Here is a 23,545-nt window from a genome sequence, read left to right on the forward strand (position 1 = left end):
TCCATAAGGGAAAAAAGCTTTATCCTGCTTAGGGTCACATTATAAATAAATAAATAAATGGGGGGATACAGAAAACAATACATCATTTGTTGAGTGTTTACTAAAATGTTTTCTAACATTTTCTATAACAGAAGGTATAATTCAAGTAGTTCATGACAAAGACTGTAATATCAAAAATATTCTTTCCATGCAACCGTTTTACAAATTAACCCTAAAAAACTACATTCATTTGAATGTTAATCAATAGATGACTTAAACCATGATAAATGCAGCTGAAGTTTTAAATGCTGGATTATTTTGTTTACTGGCTATATATTCAACTTACAGGGACAAATATTTTGGTTGAAACTTCTGTTTAGTGAACAACACTTGAAACATGAATTGAAACCAAATATTTGAAGAAGAAAAAAGCATGTTAGTGTGAAAAACAAAGATGATACACTATAAACATTCAGTATAAACATACAAGCCATTACAGAGAAAAAAAAAATCCTCTAATACACAAAAACATGGACACTTTACTGGAAGTGACCTTACCTGGAGCCCCTGGGTGGGATGTCTCGGACCAGAACGCGTGGACGGTGTCTTCTACTACAGGCTTCAAAGCTATGGTGGACGACTAAGGCAAACCAGACCAGACCGGCGCAGGGTGATTCACTGGGGCAATGAGTCAATCATCCATAGCTATAAAAGGGGAGTCCTGCTTGAGTTTCTCAATATGCACATCAACACACCAGAGGTAAGCACTCACTCATTCACAGACACTCTTGTCCACATGGACATAAAACATCCCAATATGACCTTTATGTCAATGAGACTGATAAAATGTTAATTCTTGTAACAATTTTATTCATTATTTTACTGTACTAAACATGGTAACTGTATTGATTTAAAAGTTTTTTATATGTAAACAAGTTTTTGAGACATTTGGATACCCTAACACTGCATACAATTAAACGTGACATATTACAATATGATTTGTTCTTTTGCAGAAAGATGCATTCTTCCCTGATCTTTTGCCTCTCGATGGCAGCCCTGGTGGCCATTAGCATCAGCCGACCCACAGCTACAGAAGACAGGATACGAATCATAACCCGAACTACCATCAGCAGAATTAAAAAAATCAAGGATGAGGTAAATGTTCTGCAGTGATTTAATCACCTTCATGTCCCTTCAAACCTCTACCTTGTACCCTTTCTTTTTTCTGTGGAACACAAAAGAAGATTTTTCAGTATGTTGGGGTCGATAAAACGTGGGCCACCAATTTTGTGTTCCACGATAGAAAGAAAGTCATACAAGTTTGGAATAGCATGAGGGTGAGTAAATGATGACACTCAAGTTATTTTTGGGTGAACTATAATTGGAACAGGAGCATGCAGCTTGACTTAACAAGCTTTTTTTTTATTTTGAGTTTTAATTCTCAGCTATTTAAAACATAATATTCTATGATTAATATTCTATGAAGCAATACGAATTCATAGTTTGATTAATGTTTTTTTTTTTTTTTTTTTTTTTGAATGGCAAATTAGAGAAGTTCATAATTCAATGAAAATCATTTATTTCTTTATTGGGATTTAATTTTGGCCCATCATTTCATTTTGGGAGCATATGAGCACAAACTAACTAGCTGCAACTTTGTCTTTTGTGGACAAAGAAACTAACTTGCACAGTGGGAAATTCAAGACAAGCTCTGTACTGTCATTGTACATACAAGAAAATGAAATGTAATTATTTATTGAAACGTTTGTATATGACAAGGGCGTGCATGACTTCCATTAGACACAGTGGGTAATTAAACATATTCATCAATTCAGCACATTAATCTCTAAATCTAAATCTGTCCCCACAGCACTTCCAGATGTCTCCAGAGATTGATTTTGGCCCTGACATTGACGCCCCCATTGATGGTCTCACTTCTATTTTCGTTCACTTGAGCTACCTGCAGTTGAGGCTGCGAGTGCCTCCATCCCAGCACCTACAGCAGGTCCAGGTGGACTTGGAAACTCTCCTGAGCACTTTGGAGGGACTGGCCATCTCACAGGGATGCCCCCTGCCCAACCCTGAGACCCCAGTGCACAAAGATGAAACGGCCTTCCCCGTTACCTCCAACTACCTGTACCTCCTGGAGCTCCAGAGGTACCTAGAGAAGCTCTGCCTGAATATGGACAAGCTAAAATGGTGCAAAGACACGGACGTGGCCGAGACGTTTGTATTCTGAAATGTGTAAGCCATGCATCATTCATTTTATGCATCACTCTCAAAAATGCACATGCAAGGACCAGTTCTCGAAATTATTTGTTAACTTATTAGACTTTCTAATAATATCTAATAATATTAGACTTGGGACTAATTTTTCAATTAGTTTTTTTTACACTACAGCTTTCTATTTTCTAAGCTATATTTTAATATTTTCGCACATGATGATGTTTTGTAGCACTGGGAAAGTTGAACTTGCCTGTAGATGTTTATTGTATTTTTTATGTAAATTAATGTTTATTGTATTTTCTATGTTGGATTTTTTATAATAATTTTTTAAGACAATAAATTATCTTCACAAAAATCAACACCCTCTACATTCCCTTTTTCTTATTCTTGAAACAGAAAAAAAAAAGTCAGAATGATCAAAATATGAAATTTTGAATGGTTTTTAGGGTTTAATTGGCAACGTAGCGAGTAGATTATTTTACTGGATTTCTCATAAAACGAGGAGAAGAAGGGCCCAGTAGCCCACAGACAAAAGTGAGCCCACTTTTTATTTAAATGTGTGAACTTATTTTTCACAGCAAATGTATGTTTCTTATTGTAATTTTGTTTGGAGTCAATCAAATATTTAGTTCTTGAGTTTTTTGTGAGGACGTGATCAGGACTTCCAAAAGATGTGATTTGTCTAGAAACTGGTGATGACACTGGCTGAGAATTTTTATAGGCAAGACACTACAGGCAAAACCATTGTTTTTTCATGCTGGGTAACTTTGAGTGTTTGGACTGTTCTGCTTCCAGAACGTGTCTGTAGATTTCAGATGCAGTACACATTTTTAAAAGGCCCTTTTCTTAAAACAATTTTTTTTCCAGAAATCTCCACTTCAGTAGCACTTACATCCAACTTTCCAGTTTTATTGCTATCTGTATTATGAAGGTTTTTACTGAGGGGTTTGCGTTTTTCGTATAACCTAGTTTATATACATTTCTTTCCCTAAAAACACGGTAAATTTTTTTTATCTGGCTGTTGGAATAGCTGGTGATAAAAAAGAGGTGTACATAAGACTCTCTGTAAAAAATCTTTAACTTGAATAAAGGGGTGGTAAAATGCCCTTTTCACAAGATGTAAAATAAATCTCTGATGTCCCCAGAATGTGTGTGTGAAGTTTAATCACAAAATACCCCACAGATATTTTTATATAGCATGTTAAAGGGTTAGTTCACCCAAAAATGAAAATTATGTCATTAATGACTCACCCTCATGTCGTTCCAAGCCCGTAAGACCTCCTTTCATCTTCGGAACACAGTTTAAAATATTTTAGATTCAGTCCGAGAGCTTTCTGTCCCTCCATTGAAAATCTATGTACGGTATACTATCCTTGTCCAGAAAGGCAATAAAGACATCATCAAAGTAGTCTATGTGACCTCAGTGGGTTAGTAAGAATTTTTTGAAGCATCGAAAATACATTTTGTTCCAAAAATAACAAAAACAACGACTTTATTCAGCATTGTATTCTCTTCCGGTTCTGTTGTCAATCCGCTTTCATGAGTCCACTGACGTAAGACGAGCTGACGTGTTATCTGGTGCGCCCGAGCTTCGTTTACAGTCTGAGGGAGAAGACGCACTATGTAAACAAAACAATCTTTGCAAACGTGTCTAAGGATTTCGACACAGGGGAAGACTTGCATTTTTTTTAACCAGATATATTTATTTGAACCCGAATACACGGACGCACCAGATAACACGTCAGCAGCTTCTTACACCTGGCCTCGTGAACGCGGATTGACAACAGAACCGGAAGACAATACAATGCTGAATAAAGTCGTCGTTTTTGTTATTTTTGGAACAAAATGTATTTTCGATGCTTCAAAAAATTCTAACTAACCCCCTGAGGTCACGTGGACTACTTTGATGATGTCTTTATTGCCTTTCTGGACAAGGACAGTATACCATACATAGATTTTCAATGGAGGGACAAAAAGCTCTCGGACTGAATCTAAAATATCTTAAACTGTGTTCCGAAGATGAACGGAGGTCTTACGGGCTTGGAACGCCATGAGGGTGAGTCATTAATGACATAATTTTCATTTTTGGGTGAACTAACCCTTTAAAGTTGTCCCTTTTTGAGGGTTAGCAAAAACGCACCGTTTTGTGCCTGGCCCTTTAAATGCAAATGAGCTGCCTCAGAGGGCGGGGTTTCAAGAGCTCTTGTGTGTTAGCAGGTGCGATTACCTCACGCAGACACACTAAAATGACAGAAACTGTTCTGCCTTTAATGTCAAAACAGAGTCAGACAAATATGGAGAGACTCAAGAAGTGACAGCATGTAGAATGCAACAGGGCGTCTCTGAATGGTTATTTTGTTTATGTTGTTTAATTTATGTTGCTGATGTGGAGTAGGGTTGCCAACTTGCCAACTTTGCAATATAGCCAATAATCAATATACAAGACTGAACCACATAGATAACGTTATATAAAGGCTATCATGATCATTTTGCCAACAATGAACCATGGATTTGATTAGTTTATAATACGTTTTATTTTTTACTTAAACAAATACAACATATAACATTCAAAACTCATCGGCTTAGGCAGCATTTGAAGAAAAATAAACAACAGTTTTCTGTAGCCTTGTGCGAACTTATTCAATAGAATTGGACTTCTAGAATGTTCTTTCCAGTGCAAAAAATAATATTTTTAATTTAATTAGACAACATTTTAAGGAAGTGTAGTGCAAATATCCTTATATAATTATAATTCCATTATAGTTAACTTTCTTTTCGCCGGCTGCTCGGAGGTAGTCATTTTTCCATTTCCCGCTGTTGTCACTTGTCGTCATCGTTGCTACGATACGTGACTCACAATGACTAACGACCAATTAAAAGGGCATTCTATGATGATGTTCCAGGATGTTAAAAACGCGGCTGATCATAGACAAACAGGCGGAGAAAGTAGTAGGCCTATCTATGGCACCATCGGGTTTTTTTTCTTTCTTACTCCTTAATGCATCCCCTGAACATTCTGTGCTCTTCGCTTTAATATTTAGATACTCAAGTAGCAAAAACATTCGTTAACACTTTATTTTACTTATTACACGTTATTTGTATTTTCTGTTGTAATAACAGTAAATTATGCATAACTACAAGCAACTAACCCTAAACCAAACCCAATTCCTAACCCTACCCAATAGTATTATATGTTGTTGATTGATATTACTCTGTATGTGAATTTATAATTACACTGTTACAAGGACACATTAAAATAAAGTGCAACCAAACATTCTTTTCCCCTTAATTTGACAGTTTGTTGCTTTTTTTTAATGCAGAGCTGGGGGATGTTTTAAAGATGTGCCTTCAAAGTAAAAATAAATAAATTGTACCATTAACAAGGGCGAATTGCTTCACATTTTGATATAAGATATAAATAACACAGAGTGTATGACCACTTAGCATTGAGTTTGACAGTCAGTGCTAAATGTGTTGTGGCAGGTGTGGTTATTCTTTCAGAAAAGTTGATGATTTCAAGCTATGCTTACAGTCTGTTGCAGAGAATATGTGACAAAGGTCAGCTCATCACCAGATACTACGTTTTTTACACAGTGTGTGGCCTTCTCAGATCATCCAAGATCTTAGACAATCCAAGCCCACTGTGCCCATCCGGTAAACTCGAACCCCTGATATTTGTGACATCGGTATGATTACATCTCCCTTGTCAGAATTCAGAAAAACTAAAATGAGGAAGCAGAAAAGAGGAATCTCATTTCTCATTTTCCGAAATCTTCATCTCTTAAAGCAAAAAACTGACCATAATTTAAAGACAACATGAGGCCACACATTTAACATGAGAGGGACATTGTTGCAACACATTTAACTCGTAATGTGACAACCTTCAAAAAAAGAAATTATGTAGGATGGGACTCAAATTTACCCTTGGTATTTGATTGGATCAGGGAAAGTTAGGCCATGATATTAACTTTGATATTTAAACAAACATCATTGTCCACTGGAGGCAAGTTGAAGATGAACCCAATTGCAGTGTACCAAAAGTGAAATCAATACAAATAAAACAGAACCAAACAATAACTTGACTTAAACAGACTTAAAGGGATAGTTCACCCAAAAATGAAAATTCTGTCAGTATTTACTCACCCTCATGTTGTTCCGACCCCGTAAGACCTTCGTTCATCTTCGGAACACGAATTAAGATATTTTTGATGAAATCTGAGAGCTGGATCACTCCTCCATACTAGTCCATAGGATTCTTGAAACTTGCCGGCCTCGAAAACTTATTAAAGACATCGTTAAAATAGTCCAAGTGACTACAGTGGCTCAATCTTAAGTTTAGCGACGAGAATACTTTCTGAGCGCAAAAAAAACAAACATAACGACTTTATTTCAACGATTAATTTCGTTCTCTCTGGGCCTGGAGTCAGGTTACTAGTTTAACAGCGTATGATCTGTTGTTGTACGTCAGACGCATCCCACACATGACCAGTGTCGGCCAATAGTGAGCCTACGTGTGACGTAGCTCTATGCAATTACACTAGTTTAACTGACTAGAGGCCCAAAGAGAAGGAAACGAATGGTTGAAATAAAGTCGTTATTTCTGTTTGTTTTTGCGCACAAAAAGTATTCTCGTCGCTTGATAAACTTAAGATTGAGCCACTGTAGTCACTTGGACTATTTTAACGATGTCTTTAATAAGTTTTCGAGGCCGGCAAGTTTCAATACCTCAAGAATCCAATGGACTAGTATGGAGGAATGATCCAGCTCTCAGATTTCATCAAAAATATCTTAATTCGTGTTCCGAAGATGAACGAAGGTCTTACGGGGTTGGAACAACATGAGGGTGAGTAAATACTGACAGAATTTTCATTTTTGGGTGAACTATCCCTTTAACTTGAAAACAAAAACAGAACTCCCCAACAGCGAGTTACATGAACAAAACTATAAGAGACAATGAGAACATGAGGACTTTATGGGCCATTCTACAGAATTGGTTCAGTCAGAGTTGAAAACATCTTGAAAAAAAAAAAAGTTTTTCCCCACAATTTTTTTATGTATGCAAATTGTATAATATCCAAGGTACACATTTCTAGTAATTGAGTTAATTCTCATTGTATTTTCAGAGAGTTTTGGAATATTTTTCCTCTCCCTAAATTTGTCACTACCGAAACACAATAATAAATAATTTAATAAGAAGCCTTACATTGACCAATTCAATAACAATTACAATTTCAACAATATTTCAAGTGCAATTTATGAGATTTGTGTTTTGAATCCAATCTTTCTTTGTAAAAGTCAAAGTTTATCATTCTGATTTCAAAGTTTAGGATTCATTAGTTTGAATATACATCATACAATATACATATACATTACAGGATTTTAAGTCACATACTAAAACACTAATGATTTGCATAATAAAACATACTAAAATACTAATGATTTGTGTAACTGTACTAAAATTTTGTTTATTTCCCCCAAATAAATGATTGTGTTCTCTTTTGTGACTACCTCAAAAGGGTTTTCCGCCTTTCTTCGCCTTTGTCCCCATTGGCTTTTGGCTTGCTTAGTTTGGGACACTTAATTTTATATTTAACAATATTATTACAACATTATTTTCCTGTTATCTCTGTAAAGCTGCTTTGAAACAACCTGTATTAAAAGCACTATATAAATAAAGCTGACCTATCATAGCCTTCAAATGTCTTTGTTCATTGCCTGTCTGACATATATTAGAAGCTATGTGTCTGTCATGGATTTGCACTGAATTGATTCTCAAAAATACGGAACAAAGTGAACAAGACTTTTATGTGTCAAATACGGGACGATTCAGTATTATACGGAACGGTTGGCAACCCTAAGTTCAATTAGCATATTCTGTCATGATAATCTATAAATCGCTTGTATAGGAACTGTTGTGAGATGCACACAGAGTGACTTTTTATTGCATGTGAAAAGAAGGATGCTAAAGTTTGAGCTGACTCACAAATGTACTCTTATACAACAACTTTTCCTCTTCTCAACATGGACTGCGTGTCCCGGGGGCAGGGTTTATGTACATTTTAGGGTTGCTGATGTCACTAACCCGGGAGGAATGTTGTGTAGTCCCTACCAGCCGTTTGTTGTAGTCCTTTTCTTTAAAAGCAAATATCTCCCTTTGCTTTGAACTTTGAGCGTTGTAACTTTGCAGATGTTGTTTATGCTCAAACAGCAACATTTCACACTAGCTAAAGTTAGAAAAGTGAAATCGTGTTTTACCACCCCTTTAACAAAAATTAAATAATTTTCAACATGGTTTTATAAAGAGTTCTTTGATTTCTGTTCTGGAAATGTATGCAAACTGGCTCATATTTCATTAGATAGGAATTTATTTGCATGTTTAAACAACATTTCGGATTATTTTTATATCTCAGATCAACAGATTATTAAATCAAATGCACCCTGATATAATTTATTTACTTTCAGTTTAAAAGCAATATTCAGCATTTGAAAGATTTAGTCACAAAGATAGACGAGTTTATTGTTAAGTAATAAAAATTATTAGAAAATTATTAGCCTAAGCCAACATCAAACCACCTTAAATAGTCAAAGCATTATATAATATAAATATAATAATTATATATAAAGCCATATATATATATATATATATATATATATATATATGGTTGTCATGTGTCAGCTGTTGATGGTAATCGCCAACAGGTGGATTAATTAATGTTAATGGTGATATGCTGTAGTTGAATGTGTTGTCAAAGTTGTCAAATTGTATTGTCTCTTAATATTGACCTTTATTCTCTGGTTTTTTGAGCGCATTCATTGGCTAATTCAGGAGTTTGTTCTGAGGGATGTTTGTAACAGTTAGGTAAGTTCCTGCACACTCAGAAAACACTAATAATTAGACATATTGACGCATTCACTGCTGATGCAGGCCTTAAAATGAATTCAGATAAATCTGTATTGAACCCCTCAAAGATTGTTCCTCTAAATAGAGAATATATAACATATCTTGGGGTATAGTTTGTAAAAATGAAAAACAAAGGAGTCAGTTACATGGAGTCAGTTAATTAGTGATATATCAATATATGGGAGGCTTTATTGTCAAAGGTGGAACGTAGATCTGCATATACATCTTTATCATTAGATGTGCCTCCATATAGTGATTAAGGATTTAAATTAGAGACTTCATGACTTTATTTGGAGAGAAAAAAGCCGCATTACTTAAAAAAGGAGGTAATTTGTAAGACTAAAGAGCTAGGGGGGCTTGAGGACTTAGAACACTTAATGACATTTTCAAAATGTATGGTTGATAGAGTTTATCAAGAGAAAGTCTTTGGACTGTATTTCCTATTATATACTTAATAGGGTTTTCGCTTTTTGTTGAAGTGTAATTTTTCTGTTCACAAAATCCCTGTTAAATTGGTCCGTTTTTACAGACAAGCCCTGCTAGGATAGAAATTGGTATATTTCTCACCACACAATTATTTCATTTGGATTAACAAAGACATAGGCTACTATTTAAAAACAAATTACTATTCTGGTTCAGTGAAGGGGGTATTTTAGTCATTGGTTAATTCTAATGGATATCTGTTGTCATATACTGAATATATAGGTGGTGATGGCACAATGGATAAGACACATGCCTTTGGTGTGAGAGACCCGGGTTCGAATCCACTGTGAGACACCAATGTGTCCCTGAGCAAGACACTTAACCCCTAGTTGGTCTAGAGGCGTGCGACCTCTGAAATATAGCAATTGTAAGTCGCTTTGGATAAAAGCGTCAGCTTTAAAATATAGCCATCAGCCATATCACCCTGTAGCCCAAGACTGGTTGCCCACTGAAGCTAAGCAGGGCTGATGGGAGACCTCCTGAGAAAACCAGGTTGCTGCTGGAAGAGGTGTTAGTGAAGCCAGCAGGGGGCGCTCACCCTGTGGTCTGTGTGGGTCCTAACGCCCCAGTAAAGTGACGGGGACACTATACTGTCAAAGAGCACTGTCCTTCGAATGAGACGTTAAATCGAGGTCCTGACTCTCTGTGGTCATTAATGATCCCAGGATGTCCTTCGAAAAAGAGTAGGGGTGTAACCCCGGCATCCTGGCCCAATTTGCCCATTGGCCTCTGTCCATCATGGCCTCCTAATCATCCCCATATACTGATTGGCTTCATCACTGTCTCCTCTCCACTAGTAAGCTGGTGTGTGGTGGGTGTTCTGGCGCAATATGGCTGCCGTCGCATCCAGGTGGATGCTGCACATTGGTGGTGATTGAGGAGATTACCCCTTCCATGTAAAGCACTTTGAGTACCTTGAAAAGCGCTATATAAATGGAATAAATTATTATTATTATATACTGAATATCATATACTTATACATATACATATACTGTATTTATTTCAGTTACCGGTTAGACCAAGAGACGTTGCTATTGTTCTTAAAGCAATTCCAAAGAGTGTGGTGTTACTTTTAAAGAATTAGTTCAATGGAAATCAAAATAGATAATCTTTCTGGTAATATTTACATTGATAATGTTGATATTTAAAAAAGAAAAAAATCAATGTAGCAATAAGGTTTTAAGAAATGCTCTTTGTGTTCTGTGTCTTTTACTGCAGCTTTGTAGCTCTTCTTTATTTGGTAATATCTTTTGCATGGGACAAAGCATGGAAACTAAGTTTTATATCAATAACAAAATTAAGGAATTGGCTTACAAAATTCTTCACAGAATTTATCCTGTTACGCATGTTTTGGAAAGATTTAAACTCATACAAATTTTATCGACAAGTATTTTGCATCAGTTCTTTTAATAATAATTATTGTATCTACACAGTATTATTTTGGAAAGTTTTATAAATCGATATGAATAGAAAACGGGAGTGTATAATATATATATATTTGTTGTGCTTTTTTATTTTCTGAATGATAATTTGGAATGTAAAGGACATGTCATACAGTTATTTATTTTATCAGGAAATTATCATAAAAGAAATTGGCTTTTTGCAAACCACATTTTTTCACATTTTATAAATGACTTTAAATTATTTGGAACAATAATTCTTAATATAAAATATTTTGGAACAAACTAAAAACAAAAACTGTAATACTTTGAAAGCACTGAAATAAATGTATTTCGTTTTGTTTTTTTCCTGGCAGGTAATGTTAATAATGTGATTATGGACAGTAAAACCTTGTTCTTGTGGCACTGAATAAATAAATAAAATAAATATATAATAAAAAGCTTTCACAATAGGACTCTTAAAAACACTGATAAGTGCAGTTACACTTACCAGCAGCAGTCTGTGCTATAGAGCTGTCCACTCGCGCTGGTTTGAGTTTCAACTTACAAATGTCTGGTTGGTTCAGCAGTTTCACTGGAAGGTTTCTAGTCTGCACTCGTTTTTGAGCAGGTACTTTAACGGTCCTTGTATACACACTTTACACAGGTGATATAATTTTCATGTATGTCGCTGCTTCCAATCATTTTCAGTACACTTTTTCTCTTAGTTGTGAGATAAATTCTCAAATGGAGTGTAGCGCTCATGGCAGCATTTCTAGTTCTTGTTTTAAACCAACTATTTTGCTATAAACAAGTACTATTCTGCCAAGTCACATATTTATCGCCACTCGACGGCATTTAAATATAGCTACTATAAAATACTATATTGATGTAGGACGATGACATAAGACCGACGGTTATTTTTCAAACAAACTGACAAGCACGTGCATGTTCTAATCTTAAAGTACCTGGCGCGGGCCTCAATAAACCGCAAATAGCCTACTATGCGTTATTTAAAAAAAAAAAACATTTTGAAAACAAAATATTTACAGTAGTTCAAAATACATGCGTCTCTTTATTGTCTATATGAAAAAAATATCATCACACGCTTTCTTACAACATCTTACAACAGCAGACATTTAAACTTTAAGCCGTAGCTTATTTTCTATCCCACAAGGTGGCAGCAAAAGTTAATTATTTTAATAGCTGGATGTCCCACTCCCTTCTTATAGTTATCATGAAACGCTTTGTCCCACTTGTATCATAAGATTTGATTCTGTGACGTGATATATTTCTAACATAGAGTGCCGAAGTTATGACGTCACTTTGTAGGACAACTCGGAAGTTAGCGGCGCATGGGTTCCCTCGATCAAAAAGCTGTGCATTTTCCCCATAGACTTTTGGAAAATCGCAAAAAATAAGATATGTGTTCAAAATAGATCTGTGACCCTTACACGTTTTGTTTATCAAGATAATCTTTACAAGTTAATCCAAAATGTATACATTTTGAAGCCTAGGCCTATATAAAGTTTTAAAAAACACAAGCAGACACAATAAAGTTTAAAAAACAACAAGCAGGTTATAACTGGTGTGTTTTATGTCATAAATCAAAACGTGAAAATATTTTGAGGCTTTAACCACAGACCTTATTTCAGGCGATTTAGCAAAAACCCAATCAAAAAACCCATAGACTTTAGGGCAAAAAGGGAACCGGAAGTGCTAAAATGCTAACTCACTTCCGGGTTTGGCCTACAAAGTGACGTCATAACCTCCCATAGTCTGTGTATAAGTGTCACTCTCAAAAAATAACCATTTAAAAAAAACTGTGTTGGAGATAAAAATATCATTGAGAACTGTAAAAAGCTACTAGGGGGAACACATTGTGTCCAGTAGACCCTTCCCCTGTATTGTTTCTCAGTAGGCGAGTATTGTTCAGAGTTGGGGCCAGCGAGACAGGGTAGAGTTGAACTTCCTCTGTGCAAGGTTCACAGTTTCTTTTTTTGTTCCTCCCCCCCTCTTTTCTCACCCATGAAGCTTTGACTCTATTTTTTGCATTGTACCACAAGTTCAGTGTAATTTCCCTGTGTGTTTTGCCCCCTGGTAAGACAGGGCTTGATGCATTAAACATATGCACATTGATCCGTTATAATCTGCCTGCATGTCAGCAACCGCTGCTGATCCAAACCCAATACGTTACACTCTCCTGCGGTGCTCTTTTTTCTCAAGTTTGTTCAACACGCTCTATGAACTCTTGAGGCCCGCTCACACCTAGAACGATAGTTATATTAGCGTTCACACCATCATGCAGGAATAATCTGTTTATTGTAAGCAGCTGCAGTTGTGTTGCCTGCCACTTAAAATGCTCAAGCTCTTTCAAGCAGAATGGATTCTGATGGGTGTTTTTATTATTCATTAGCTGGAAATAAAAGTGATTCTGACAATATGGTTCTTCTGTGTCATTGTCGTTATAGCTGTGGTGTAGACTCTGCTATTTTGTTAGATTTAGAACAATTTTGGTTACACTTTATTTTGATGGTCGCTTTTGAACATTCTGTTGCCTATAAGTAACTTTGCAACTACGTGTCAACTAACTCTCATTAGAGTATAAGTGTACAGTCTGCTTAAAAACTCTTTATTTTGATGCTCCCTCAACATACTGTACATTCTACTGACTAAAAGTAGCTTTGCAACTACATCTCAACTTATTCTAATCCTAACCCTACCAGTCTACTCTACTAACACTCTAATGCGAGTTAGTTGACATGTAAGTGAAACGTTACTTATAGTCAACAGAATGTTTTAAGGGGACCATCAAAATAAAGTGAAACCACAATTTTTAAAACTTTGTTATTATTGTCCTTGATGTGAATGGGCCTTTATTGGCAAATTACTTCAAATGAGCTGTATTGTTCCCCAGTGTGTGTGTGAGTTACGTTTAGGGCATCTTGTTGGAGCTCCATATAATGAAAATAAGAGTATAAGCTATCATATCATTTGAAATGGACAACTTTTAAAACCGATTCAAACTCATATGCCCACAGAGCCATTAATCATTCATGCATGCATACAGTTTCTAAAACACCCACACACACGCTAGCAATAACCTCCTTCAAATAGGCCCATGTGCGCATAGACTTACTAACGGGTTGCTAAAAAATTCTCCCTGCTGCTAGCTGACATCCCACTAGGTGCTAGTTTACCGTTTGCATGAGTCACCTTAATGAACATGAAAATATGAAGCAAGCATACACGCACACAATCCTGCAATAGATTCTTGCTTTGAACTGGCATGTTTGTGTGTTTGTGAGCACCTGCTTTTTAAGTCCCTTAGGAAATCTCCATTTATCTGCTCTGATAAATGAATGTTCTCTGCATATGATAGCCAGGTGCTGTTTTGATTCACTTGGTTGCTTACAGAAATATTGACATACATTATTACTGTTCCATAACCTAGTAAGTCGCCGACATATTAGGCAGCATCCTAACTGTCACGGATACTCAAAAGTGACTGATTTGACGTGTTTTATGTAGTTAGTAACTTTGCGACTCTGTATTGAAAACTCAATATTGGATTTAAAGGAACCATGACATCTAGAGATATATCTGGCTGTGTGTGCGATCAATTCAGATCCACATCCATCTGTTAGCTGGACAGCCTAGGAAGGAAAACTGCACATTAAAGGCAAGTTGTGTCTTTTAGCCTTAATACAGACTGTTAGGATTCATTTTTCCCTGGAGACAAAGGCACTTATCTAAATCAGAGGCAGCCTTTGTGGGCTCCTCCGGATGCTGGGGGGTGGGTGAACGAAAAGCACACAGGGTCAGGAGGGGGAACCATGTCCACCTTATATAGTCTATAGTCAGAGTGCAGCTCAGGCAGTCAGACACAACAATATGGAGTCAGAGCATTTTGTGATGCTCGGTGTAATACGTCCATTACAATTGTTACCAAATATTTAAAGTTTCCCTGTAGTCAATCATTTTATCTATTAAAACTAATCTTTTATCCATACTTTGCAGTCATGTGACTACCATGGATACCTGGCGGGCAAAAAAACGCTGACAAAATGGCAAATTTCCAATACTAGCCTACAATCAATTATACAGTGAGGCTATTTTGTTTCCATAGCACATTAACAAAATGTTTAATGACACTAATAACACTAAAAACAATACAATTACTAAATATTAATAATATCACTAAAATGACGAAACGATCCCGAGCTCTATATCATTTTAGTGATATTATTAATATTTATTAATTGTATTGTTTTTAGTGTTATTAGTGTCATTAAACATTTTGTTAATGTGCTATGGAAACAAAATAGCAGTCACCAACAGCACAACTCTGCCATCTGTGAAAATCAAAAGCAGCTTCAAAAACTTGTTTAAAAATAAATATTCTTCTAATTTTTTACTATCATTAATGTAGGTCCACAAGAGAAATATTAAGCCAGTAAATTAAGATAGTTGATATACCGTTATATCCATCGTCGTCTCTGAGAGAACGCGGCGTTAATGCAGCGACAGATGCTGAAAGCTCAGTCCGTTTCTACTTTCACTTTCGGGGAATGAGCGCGTTTACATGTACGTTCTTAACCCGATTATGCTGAATAATAGTGCATCCAATCGCACAACAACTATCTGGCATGTCGTTTACACTTCAAAACACCAACTTTTGTATATTAAAACTGGCGACGTCCTGGCAAGATCCTTGATTAGTTTACTGGGTTTCGTTGCTAGAGAATGACGTTCTTGCCCGCCAGCCAGAACTTGTGACGTCACGTGCAAAGTATGAATTAACCAAAATTACATATTTAAATGTTTTTTCCTGTGATATTTTTTTTATTCATGCCTTAAAATAGCTTGAATGTAACTACACCCTTGCTTCATTTAATATATGTGGATGATCCCCCGCCTCCACTCACTCATACAGGCTTGTCCACAAGTCGATGTATCAGAATGGTAATGCGTTTTATGTATGGCTCTCTACATCGTCGGACACATAGCGGTAATTAATATGATTAGCCTTTGGCTTTACTACATTATCAAAAAGCAAATAAACTGTTGCTAATGTTACACAAACCATGTTCCCGTTCGCCATCTCAGAGTCAAACAGCTGCCTTCTAAAAGTCAGTATCCTTTGAAACGCTTTTGAACGTCAATGAAGAAAGGCTTATAGTTTATCATCATAGCTTAATATACATGATTATATACTGTACATAATTCACCTGTTGTATTGCTAAATGAACCCAATTTTTCACATCAAAAGAAAAATATACCAGGATAACCTGACTTCTCTTGAGAATCCCCTGCTACAGAGAATAGTAATGATATGCTAAAGCCCGCCGGCACGTTGACGTGATTGGTTACAAGTTTATGACGTAAGAAACACAGACGATTTCAAACCGTGTATTTGAGACTGTCTTTGGTTCACTGCAGTTTTAAGGAGAAAATACTCAGCAATGGTGTTGACTTAAAATTTGCACATGGTTTGTTTTAGGCAATATTATAAACACCACATGGACATATAAACAACATTAAAACCTTGATTTTCACCACAGAGGCCCCCTAAAGGCCCCCTGAAATCAAAAATTTTAGTTTTTTTACCTTTTAGTATGAATATGTTAGCCTTAAGGTTATGAATAAGCTGGTCGGTTCCAAAACATTGTCAAAATTCACATTTAGGAGATATAAGCATTTAAAACTTGGATCACGCATTTCTATGACATCACTGTGGGCTTCAGCTTCTCATATCTTCGGTCCAATCAAATGCTCTCTAGAATCTAAAGCATCCTGCCCCCTATGCATATAAATACCACCTGGTCAAAGCGACCGGTGACACGTCACGGAGCAATATAACTTGGAGATCTGTGTTTGGTTGCTCAAACTCTCGAGTTTTATTCTGTTTTCCAACTGTACGTTGGTTTAAGGTGCAGTCTGTCATTTTTAGCGCCATCTAGTGGTGAGGTTACGAATTGCAACCAACAAAAGTTACGGTGGCCGACAGGAAAATATGTCATCGTCTGAGACAGCAGAGAGTAGCCAGGTCAGCAATGAGGTTTCTTTACAAGGATAAATTAAGAAATTATGTTTACGTAATTATTCATTAAAACTATGCTATTGCGAATATTATTGTTACTTGTTCATCGTGTCAGTGTTTTATTCGCTGAACTAAGCTTGCTTCCTTGCACAAAGAGCAACATGGTAACGAAATGCGTTTGTCCGTTTAGGGCTACTGTAGAAACTTGTCGGCGCATTTCAATATAAGGGAACCCGCGGTGTATGTAGATAGAAACTGCTCATTCTAAGGTAATACAAATATAACGGTTCATTAATTAAAGTCTTTATACACCACTGAAAACTTCTTTTTCAAGGTAGTGACAAAACGCGCTCTGTAGCGCTGTTTGTTCGCTGTCGGCTATGGTAGAAACAATGACGACACAATATGTCGACCTCCATAGAAGGGGGTGCCCGTGGTTATGGAGATATAAATGTCTCATTCTAAGGTAATAAAAACATAATGGTTCATTATGCAAGGTCTTTATACACCACTGAAAACATAGTTATGGATCTTATATTGCATTTCTGTCAAGATCCTCCGAAATATTACACAATGCACCTTTAAGAATGAAATTGCTAGAATTCGCTTCAGCGCCCTGATTCGCTTCCATGGTGCTGTCAAGTACGAATTGCAGTCCGTGAGGTAAACTAAACGCTATTGGCTATTTGAATAGACAGTCAACGCATCATACAAAGCTGCGCGTTCCCAGGCACTTCAGTGGGCCTTTAAATAGAATACAGAAAGAAACAATGAGTTGTTTTCTGTAACTGTAGACATTGCGTGAGCCACAGTTTGCTGAATTGAGCTTAATGACTACACATTGGGTTATGGTTTATCTAATTTTAAAAATGGGTTTCCTCTGAAGCAGATGGCTTTGCAGCAATATGAAAAGAGGACAGGGGTGTCTTGTCCCTGGCAAGTGTCTTGTAATACAATTGTTGAACTTTTTACATAAAACTAGATGCCAGGATTGGAAGATGGAGAGATTGCTACGTGCTAATAACACATGACCTTTTGCAACAACGTTTTTGCCCACAGAGTGTGATGTCATCACAAAAAATGTATCCCTAATCCCAAACACTAATCCCAAAACCCAAACCTTTTTGACTTAATTTCTTCTGTAGAACACAAAATAAGTTATTATGAATAATGTTGTGGTCCAAACAACACTAGACAGCACTTTAATTGTTTGGACAAAAAACACTGAGACATTCAGAATACCTTCTTTTGTCTTCCCCAGAAGATATAAAGCCATACAGGTTTGGAACAACAGAAATGTACCTTAACTATATAGTTAAGCTCATATATATATCCTTAACCCATCAATTTGACGATCATCAAAACAGCTAGATAACCTAAATATTCCCCAAACCTCTGTGAATTTAAGAAAAAACCTAAACATTACAGTGCAGTTAAAGGAGTAGTTCACTTTAAAATGAAAATTAGCCCATGACTCACCCTCAAGCCATCCAAGATATATGTGACTTTCTTCTTTCAGACGAATACAATAGGATTTATATTAATAAACACCCTGACGCTTCTGAGCTTTATAATGGCAGTGCATTGCAACCATCAGTTTGAAGCTCAAAAAAGTACATCCATCCATCATAAAAGAACTCCACAACGCTCCGGGGGGTTATTAAAGCCCTTCTTAAGCAAAATTATGAGTTTGTGTGTGAAAAATATTCATATTTAAAACTTTATGAAGTAAAATGACCATCTTCCAGCCAAATGGCCATATGCAGTATACTTGCGCCTATGCGAGTAATGCGAAGTACTGCTGATATTTACGCAAGGCCATTACGCACTACACTACTTCTGATGTCATAAGTTGCGTATGGCCATTTGGCTGGAAGCTATAGTTATTTTAGTTTGCAAAGTTTTAAATATGAATATTTATGAATACACAAACTCTTAGATTTTAATACAAAATGGCTTTGCTTCAGAATACCTTTATTAACCCCCCGGAGCGGTGTGGAGTTGGTTTATGACGGATGGATGTACTTTTTTGAGCTTCAAACTGATGGTTGCAATGCACTGCTATTATAAAGCTCAGAAGCGTCAGGGTGTTTATTAATATAACTATGAATGTATTCGTCTGAAAGAAGAAAGTCATATACACCTAGGATGGCTTGAGGTTGCGTAAATGATGGGCTAATTTTCATTGTAAAGTTAACTACTCCTTTAACCTTATTAAAACATCCTGTCTTCAAAAACAATACCTTTGGTGCCTGCTCTCGTGAGATGTACTGATCTGGAGCAAAAGTGAAATTGTGTGTGTGTGTGTGTGTGTGTGTGTGTGTGTGTGTGTGTGTGTGTGTGTGTGTGTGTGTGTGTGTGTGTGTGTGTGTGTGTGTGTGTGTGTGTGTGTGTGTGTGTGTGTGTGTGTGTGTGTGTGTGTGTGTGTGTGTGTGTGTGTGTGTGTGGTCAAACTGGCATTGAGACTTGCTGGCTCCATCCAATTTGACAAAGTTGGGCTTTCCATGTGGAAATTATATTTCCTTGGGATGGGACAATTCTGATTGTTTCTAAATTTGGAGTATTCCTTGGGATCAGAGAGGCAATCATATCCCAGAATGCTACCTCTCCCAGGAGGAACATTGTGAATGGATTATTATTGGCTATCTTTGACTGGGATCAGAGATAAGACATTCTATTGACAAGAAGCCGAAGTGTGGTAAAGGTCAGCTCAGAATCATGGCATGTTAATGTTTGTGGGCTGCTATGTTTTGTTATGATCATCAGAGAGAGAGTTTCTTCAAATTCAGTTTTTTGACAAGTTTTAGGTTAAAATTTCAGTTTATTATTTCATTAAAAGCATGTATAGAATTTTATAATTAAACATAAATATGAATACATTTTAAATTAAATGTAAATAAAATGTGTGTTAAAATATTATTAAATATGAAAATATTTCTATTTCTTTTGTACGTTCCGCTTCTTAATTCTTGTATGTATCTTGTATAATTGTTGTGCATGCTACGTATTTGTATGTATGGTGCATGTGCGTTTATGTATTCACTGTGTGTTTTTGAGCATGTGTGTTTTTCTTCTGTGCAGGATGCTTAATTCCTTGACGGTTGCCTGCTGTACAGTGCTTGCTCTCTGCTCTCTAACAATCTGCTCAGCGAGGTGTGACCAGATATTGTGCATCTGAATCCTACACTAGACTACTGATGCAGCGAGAGAGGGGAGGAGAGAGAAAGAGGGAGGGAGAGTGTGTGACCAAAAACGATTTCTCTCCCACACGCACAGAGAGACAGATCTCTCTCTCTCTCTCTCTCCTGCAGTGGAGTGCTGGTGGCTGTTCTGGATTTCTCTGTTTTCCTCTTCTCCTCAGGGAGAAAGGTAAGTTTCTCCTTCTGTCCTTCATCTTTCAAGAAATATTTAATTATAGAAGCTACAGCCTCACTGCAGTTGCCTGTAAATCCTGATTTAGGTGTATAAATGTGACCACATTAGCCAGAAATGTGTGTCAGGTCTATAAACATCTGTATTTGCTCTATAACCACAGCTCATGGTCTTGATCATGCTAAACGGATGGTTGTGTAGCATCTCAGACCTCTTCACACATTCACATATGTGCTGTGTGGGAAGAGCTCTGCGTTTCAGATGCATTCTGCTCCTCTGGTAACCATGGCGAAGGCAGCCAGCATAGAAGCCTGTGCGTTTTAAGATAATCAGGTGATCCGGATCCTTTAAGAAAAAAAGCCCACGAAAACATTAACGTGACAGGTCATTTATCATGTTTTCGTAGCCAAGTGTAATTGACTACTGATGAGCAGCATTATGTGTGTGCCAAGACAGAAAGCACTGAAAAACATTTGCAACATTTGGAAATTACAGCGAAATTGCCAAGGAGTTAACCGTCACAAATGTCAACAGGTTGTTCGGACCACATTGATAAGCCCCTATAAAAACATCTTAAATAATTTGAATGATAGACAAATATAACTATGTATTTTGAGTGTATATAGTGATATTGTGAGCAAGGGATCAAATAAAACACCCAGCAGTGATGGTGGATGGCTGGGAGCAAAAAACTATAATCAGGACATATGATTCATCAATATACATGCACATGTAGACTAAACATAAATGGATTGATCCATTTTGGCTTGCAACTTGATAACACTCTGTTAATGAACACTGTGTTGACTGACAACTATAAGGACGCAGAGAGCCGTTGATGTGGAAAATGATTGTGTACATGGAGTCAACAGTATTGAGCCCAGTGTTTCGTAGTGTGAGGGAATGGGAGGAGAAACACTATGTAAAATAACAGCACATTCAACACCCAAACCAGTCTATTGAGAGGATTTAGGGGGGATCTTCCGATCATTGGATCCTTTTATGGATTTAGTTTTATTTCATTTTTAATTTTAATAACATGTTATGAATGAAGCAACTCATACATGACATGCTTTCTCACTAGAAAAATTTAAACATATTAAACAAAGTATTATGGAATAATTTAAGACATTTCTCCTTATATAGAAACCTTTCTGGTATGAAGAGTTCTTTAAAATTGAGTCAAGAACCCAAAGGTTCTACGTGGAACCCCTCTGAACCTTTTTTTCTAAGAGTTAAGCTATTTTACTACTAAAATACTTTGTAGTCTCTGGTAAACCAGCCTTAAATATCCTTAGACTTTGTAGTTTAGGACTAGGCTGCATTTATATCATGATGCACCAGACCATGGCTGCTCTGGTTCATGGTTGGGTTAATTTGAGGTTAAGGTTATAGGCTAATGGCTTTTGCTGTCTCTAAAAAATCTTTAGACTGTGTTTAAAGGAAAACCCCTTTATGGGCAATCTGTGTGTGTTTTTTGTTTTTTTTATGGCTGCAGGTCATAAATATCCCCTCCCCCACAATGTCTATAAGATAAGAACCAGAGAGGCTTGGTGAATAAATCTTTTGGTTTCATGAAGGCGTGAGCGAATGATTCCCAGAGCCGTCATGCACGTCTAGAGGCCTGTTAAAATAATTGATACCATGACTAGTCGGTCTGTCACCACTTAAGAAGGTCCTCAGCGCTAGACCTCCTTTTAAACACACGTATATTGAGAGAAGGACACTTCTACCTTCTAATAGTTTCATTAAAATCCTCTTCTGATTAAGTGGAATCACCATTTTGTCTCTCATTGGTTAAGTTGTGATAGATGGTGATGCACAACGTTATTTTGATCAGTGGTTCTCAACTGGTGAATTTAGGTCCATTCTGACAGGGTTGCAGAAAGCTGGGAAAAAGAATGCTGAATGCACAATGCACAATAATAAAATGCATCTAACCATATAATTGTATATAGGTATGATAAAAAATATATATTTTTGAAAGGTAGAAAATTTCCTCCCATATCAAAAGGTGTGCATCCAGTATCTACTGTATTGTGGCTCAAATAAAATGTATATTGGGAAAATGAATTAAGTTAATGCCAACACGTAAAGGGCTGCCAAGATTTTGAAGCTGCTAAAATTTTGAATAAGCACTTTTGGTCTTCTGTTAGGCCATTACTTCCATTGCAAAACAAAACCATTTGATAACCACTGAGTACAAATAAAAATTATGATAGTTTGGATGATAATATGTTTTTTGATTATTATGAGTGTAAGAATTAATTGTGGGTTACAGACACTCTATGGTGAAATATGTTACCAAAAATAAAATAACTCAACAAAGGAAATATTTCAGGCGAGGACTAAATGTGTAGTGTTAAATCAGGAGTAGCTCTTAAGCACTAGCTTTTTTCCCTTTTTCTGCTTGAGTGATTACATCCTGGTCTGGCAAGCCTTTTCTTGGCCACGCACGGAACAAAATGACAATGAAAGAGGGAAAGGAGAAGAGTGAGAAATGGATAGAGACGGGGAAAGAACAAAAGAGAGGGGGGCCTAATTGTAAAGCGCAGTGCTATACAGTCATTTAGGTGTTCTGTTTGGCACAGACTCTGACACATGCACACAGCAGCATTTGTGATGCTGTTTAACAAGCTCCTGTGGGGTATGACTTACTGAGGCATTTAGCACTGGCAAAACTGTTCTTCTGAAATTAAACGTTTCAGAAGGTGTGAAAGACAAATGCGGGGGCAGAGAAAGCTTTAGCATCTGATAAATTAAATAAAAATCTGACAAGAGATGACAATAATGACTATGAATCAGCCAGGCTTGAACAGCGCCCCCTGTGGCGTGTTACGTTAGTTAAAAAAAAGCATATACTGTATGCCAGAAATAGTGTCAGTAAAATATGCTGTGTACATGTACAACCCAAATATATTATACTGGGTACTGTGCAATGTGTTGACCTTCCGTTTCCAAAGTGAAGCAATGTCAACTGACATTTTAAGCATGTATTTTTTTCCAAAGAAATGAATGCATAAGTTCAGCAAAGATGCATTAAATTGATCATAAGGGACAGTAAAACTTTTACATCGCTACAAAAAAATAAACACGGTTCTTTTGAACTTTCAATTGAAGAATTCTGAAAAAAAAAAGGATCCCAGTTTCCACAAAAATATT

The 23,545-nt window shown here is 36.6% G+C and overlaps 2 protein-coding genes across 3 annotated transcripts in view; both read left to right on the forward strand.

Annotated features, from left to right (window-relative positions):
* Positions 1–996: 996 nt before the first annotated feature.
* Positions 997–2,560, forward strand: lepb (leptin b). The gene is made up of 2 exons (XM_077233816.1): positions 997–1,134; positions 1,850–2,560. The coding sequence occupies exons 1-2, from the start codon at positions 997–999 to the stop codon at positions 2,216–2,218; spliced, it is 507 nt and encodes a 168-aa protein (XP_077089931.1). The 3' UTR covers positions 2,219–2,560.
* An 8,943-nt stretch (positions 2,561–11,503) lies between these two features.
* The window catches only part of prrt4b (proline rich transmembrane protein 4b), a 30,039-nt gene continuing 17,997 nt past the window's right edge, over positions 11,504–23,545 (forward strand). Inside the window, exons 1-2 of one of the 2 annotated variants that reach the window (XM_077234279.1) lie at positions 11,504–11,599; positions 20,093–20,380. The gene's annotated coding sequence lies outside the window, so the exon portion shown is untranslated. Of the gene's footprint in view, positions 11,600–20,092; positions 20,381–23,545 lie in introns of those variants that run through there. The other variant, XM_077234278.1, reaches the window with a different exon arrangement.

This window comes from Siphateles boraxobius, unplaced genomic scaffold (genome assembly GCF_051911475.1).
Source record: "Siphateles boraxobius isolate OS27281-9 unplaced genomic scaffold, OSU_SipBor_1 19, whole genome shotgun sequence".
In the NCBI taxonomy this organism is placed as follows: domain Eukaryota; kingdom Metazoa; phylum Chordata; class Actinopteri; order Cypriniformes; family Leuciscidae; genus Siphateles; species Siphateles boraxobius.

Bases quoted from the DNA above. Each gene is read 5' to 3' on its own strand.
- lepb (XM_077233816.1), top strand. From the start codon at position 997: ATGCATTCTTCCCTGATCTTTTGCCTCTCGATGGCAGCCCTGGTGGCC. The intron at 1,135-1,849 runs GTAAATGTTCTG...CTGTCCCCACAG, and splicing joins TTAAAAAAATCAAGGATGAG to CACTTCCAGATGTCTCCAGA.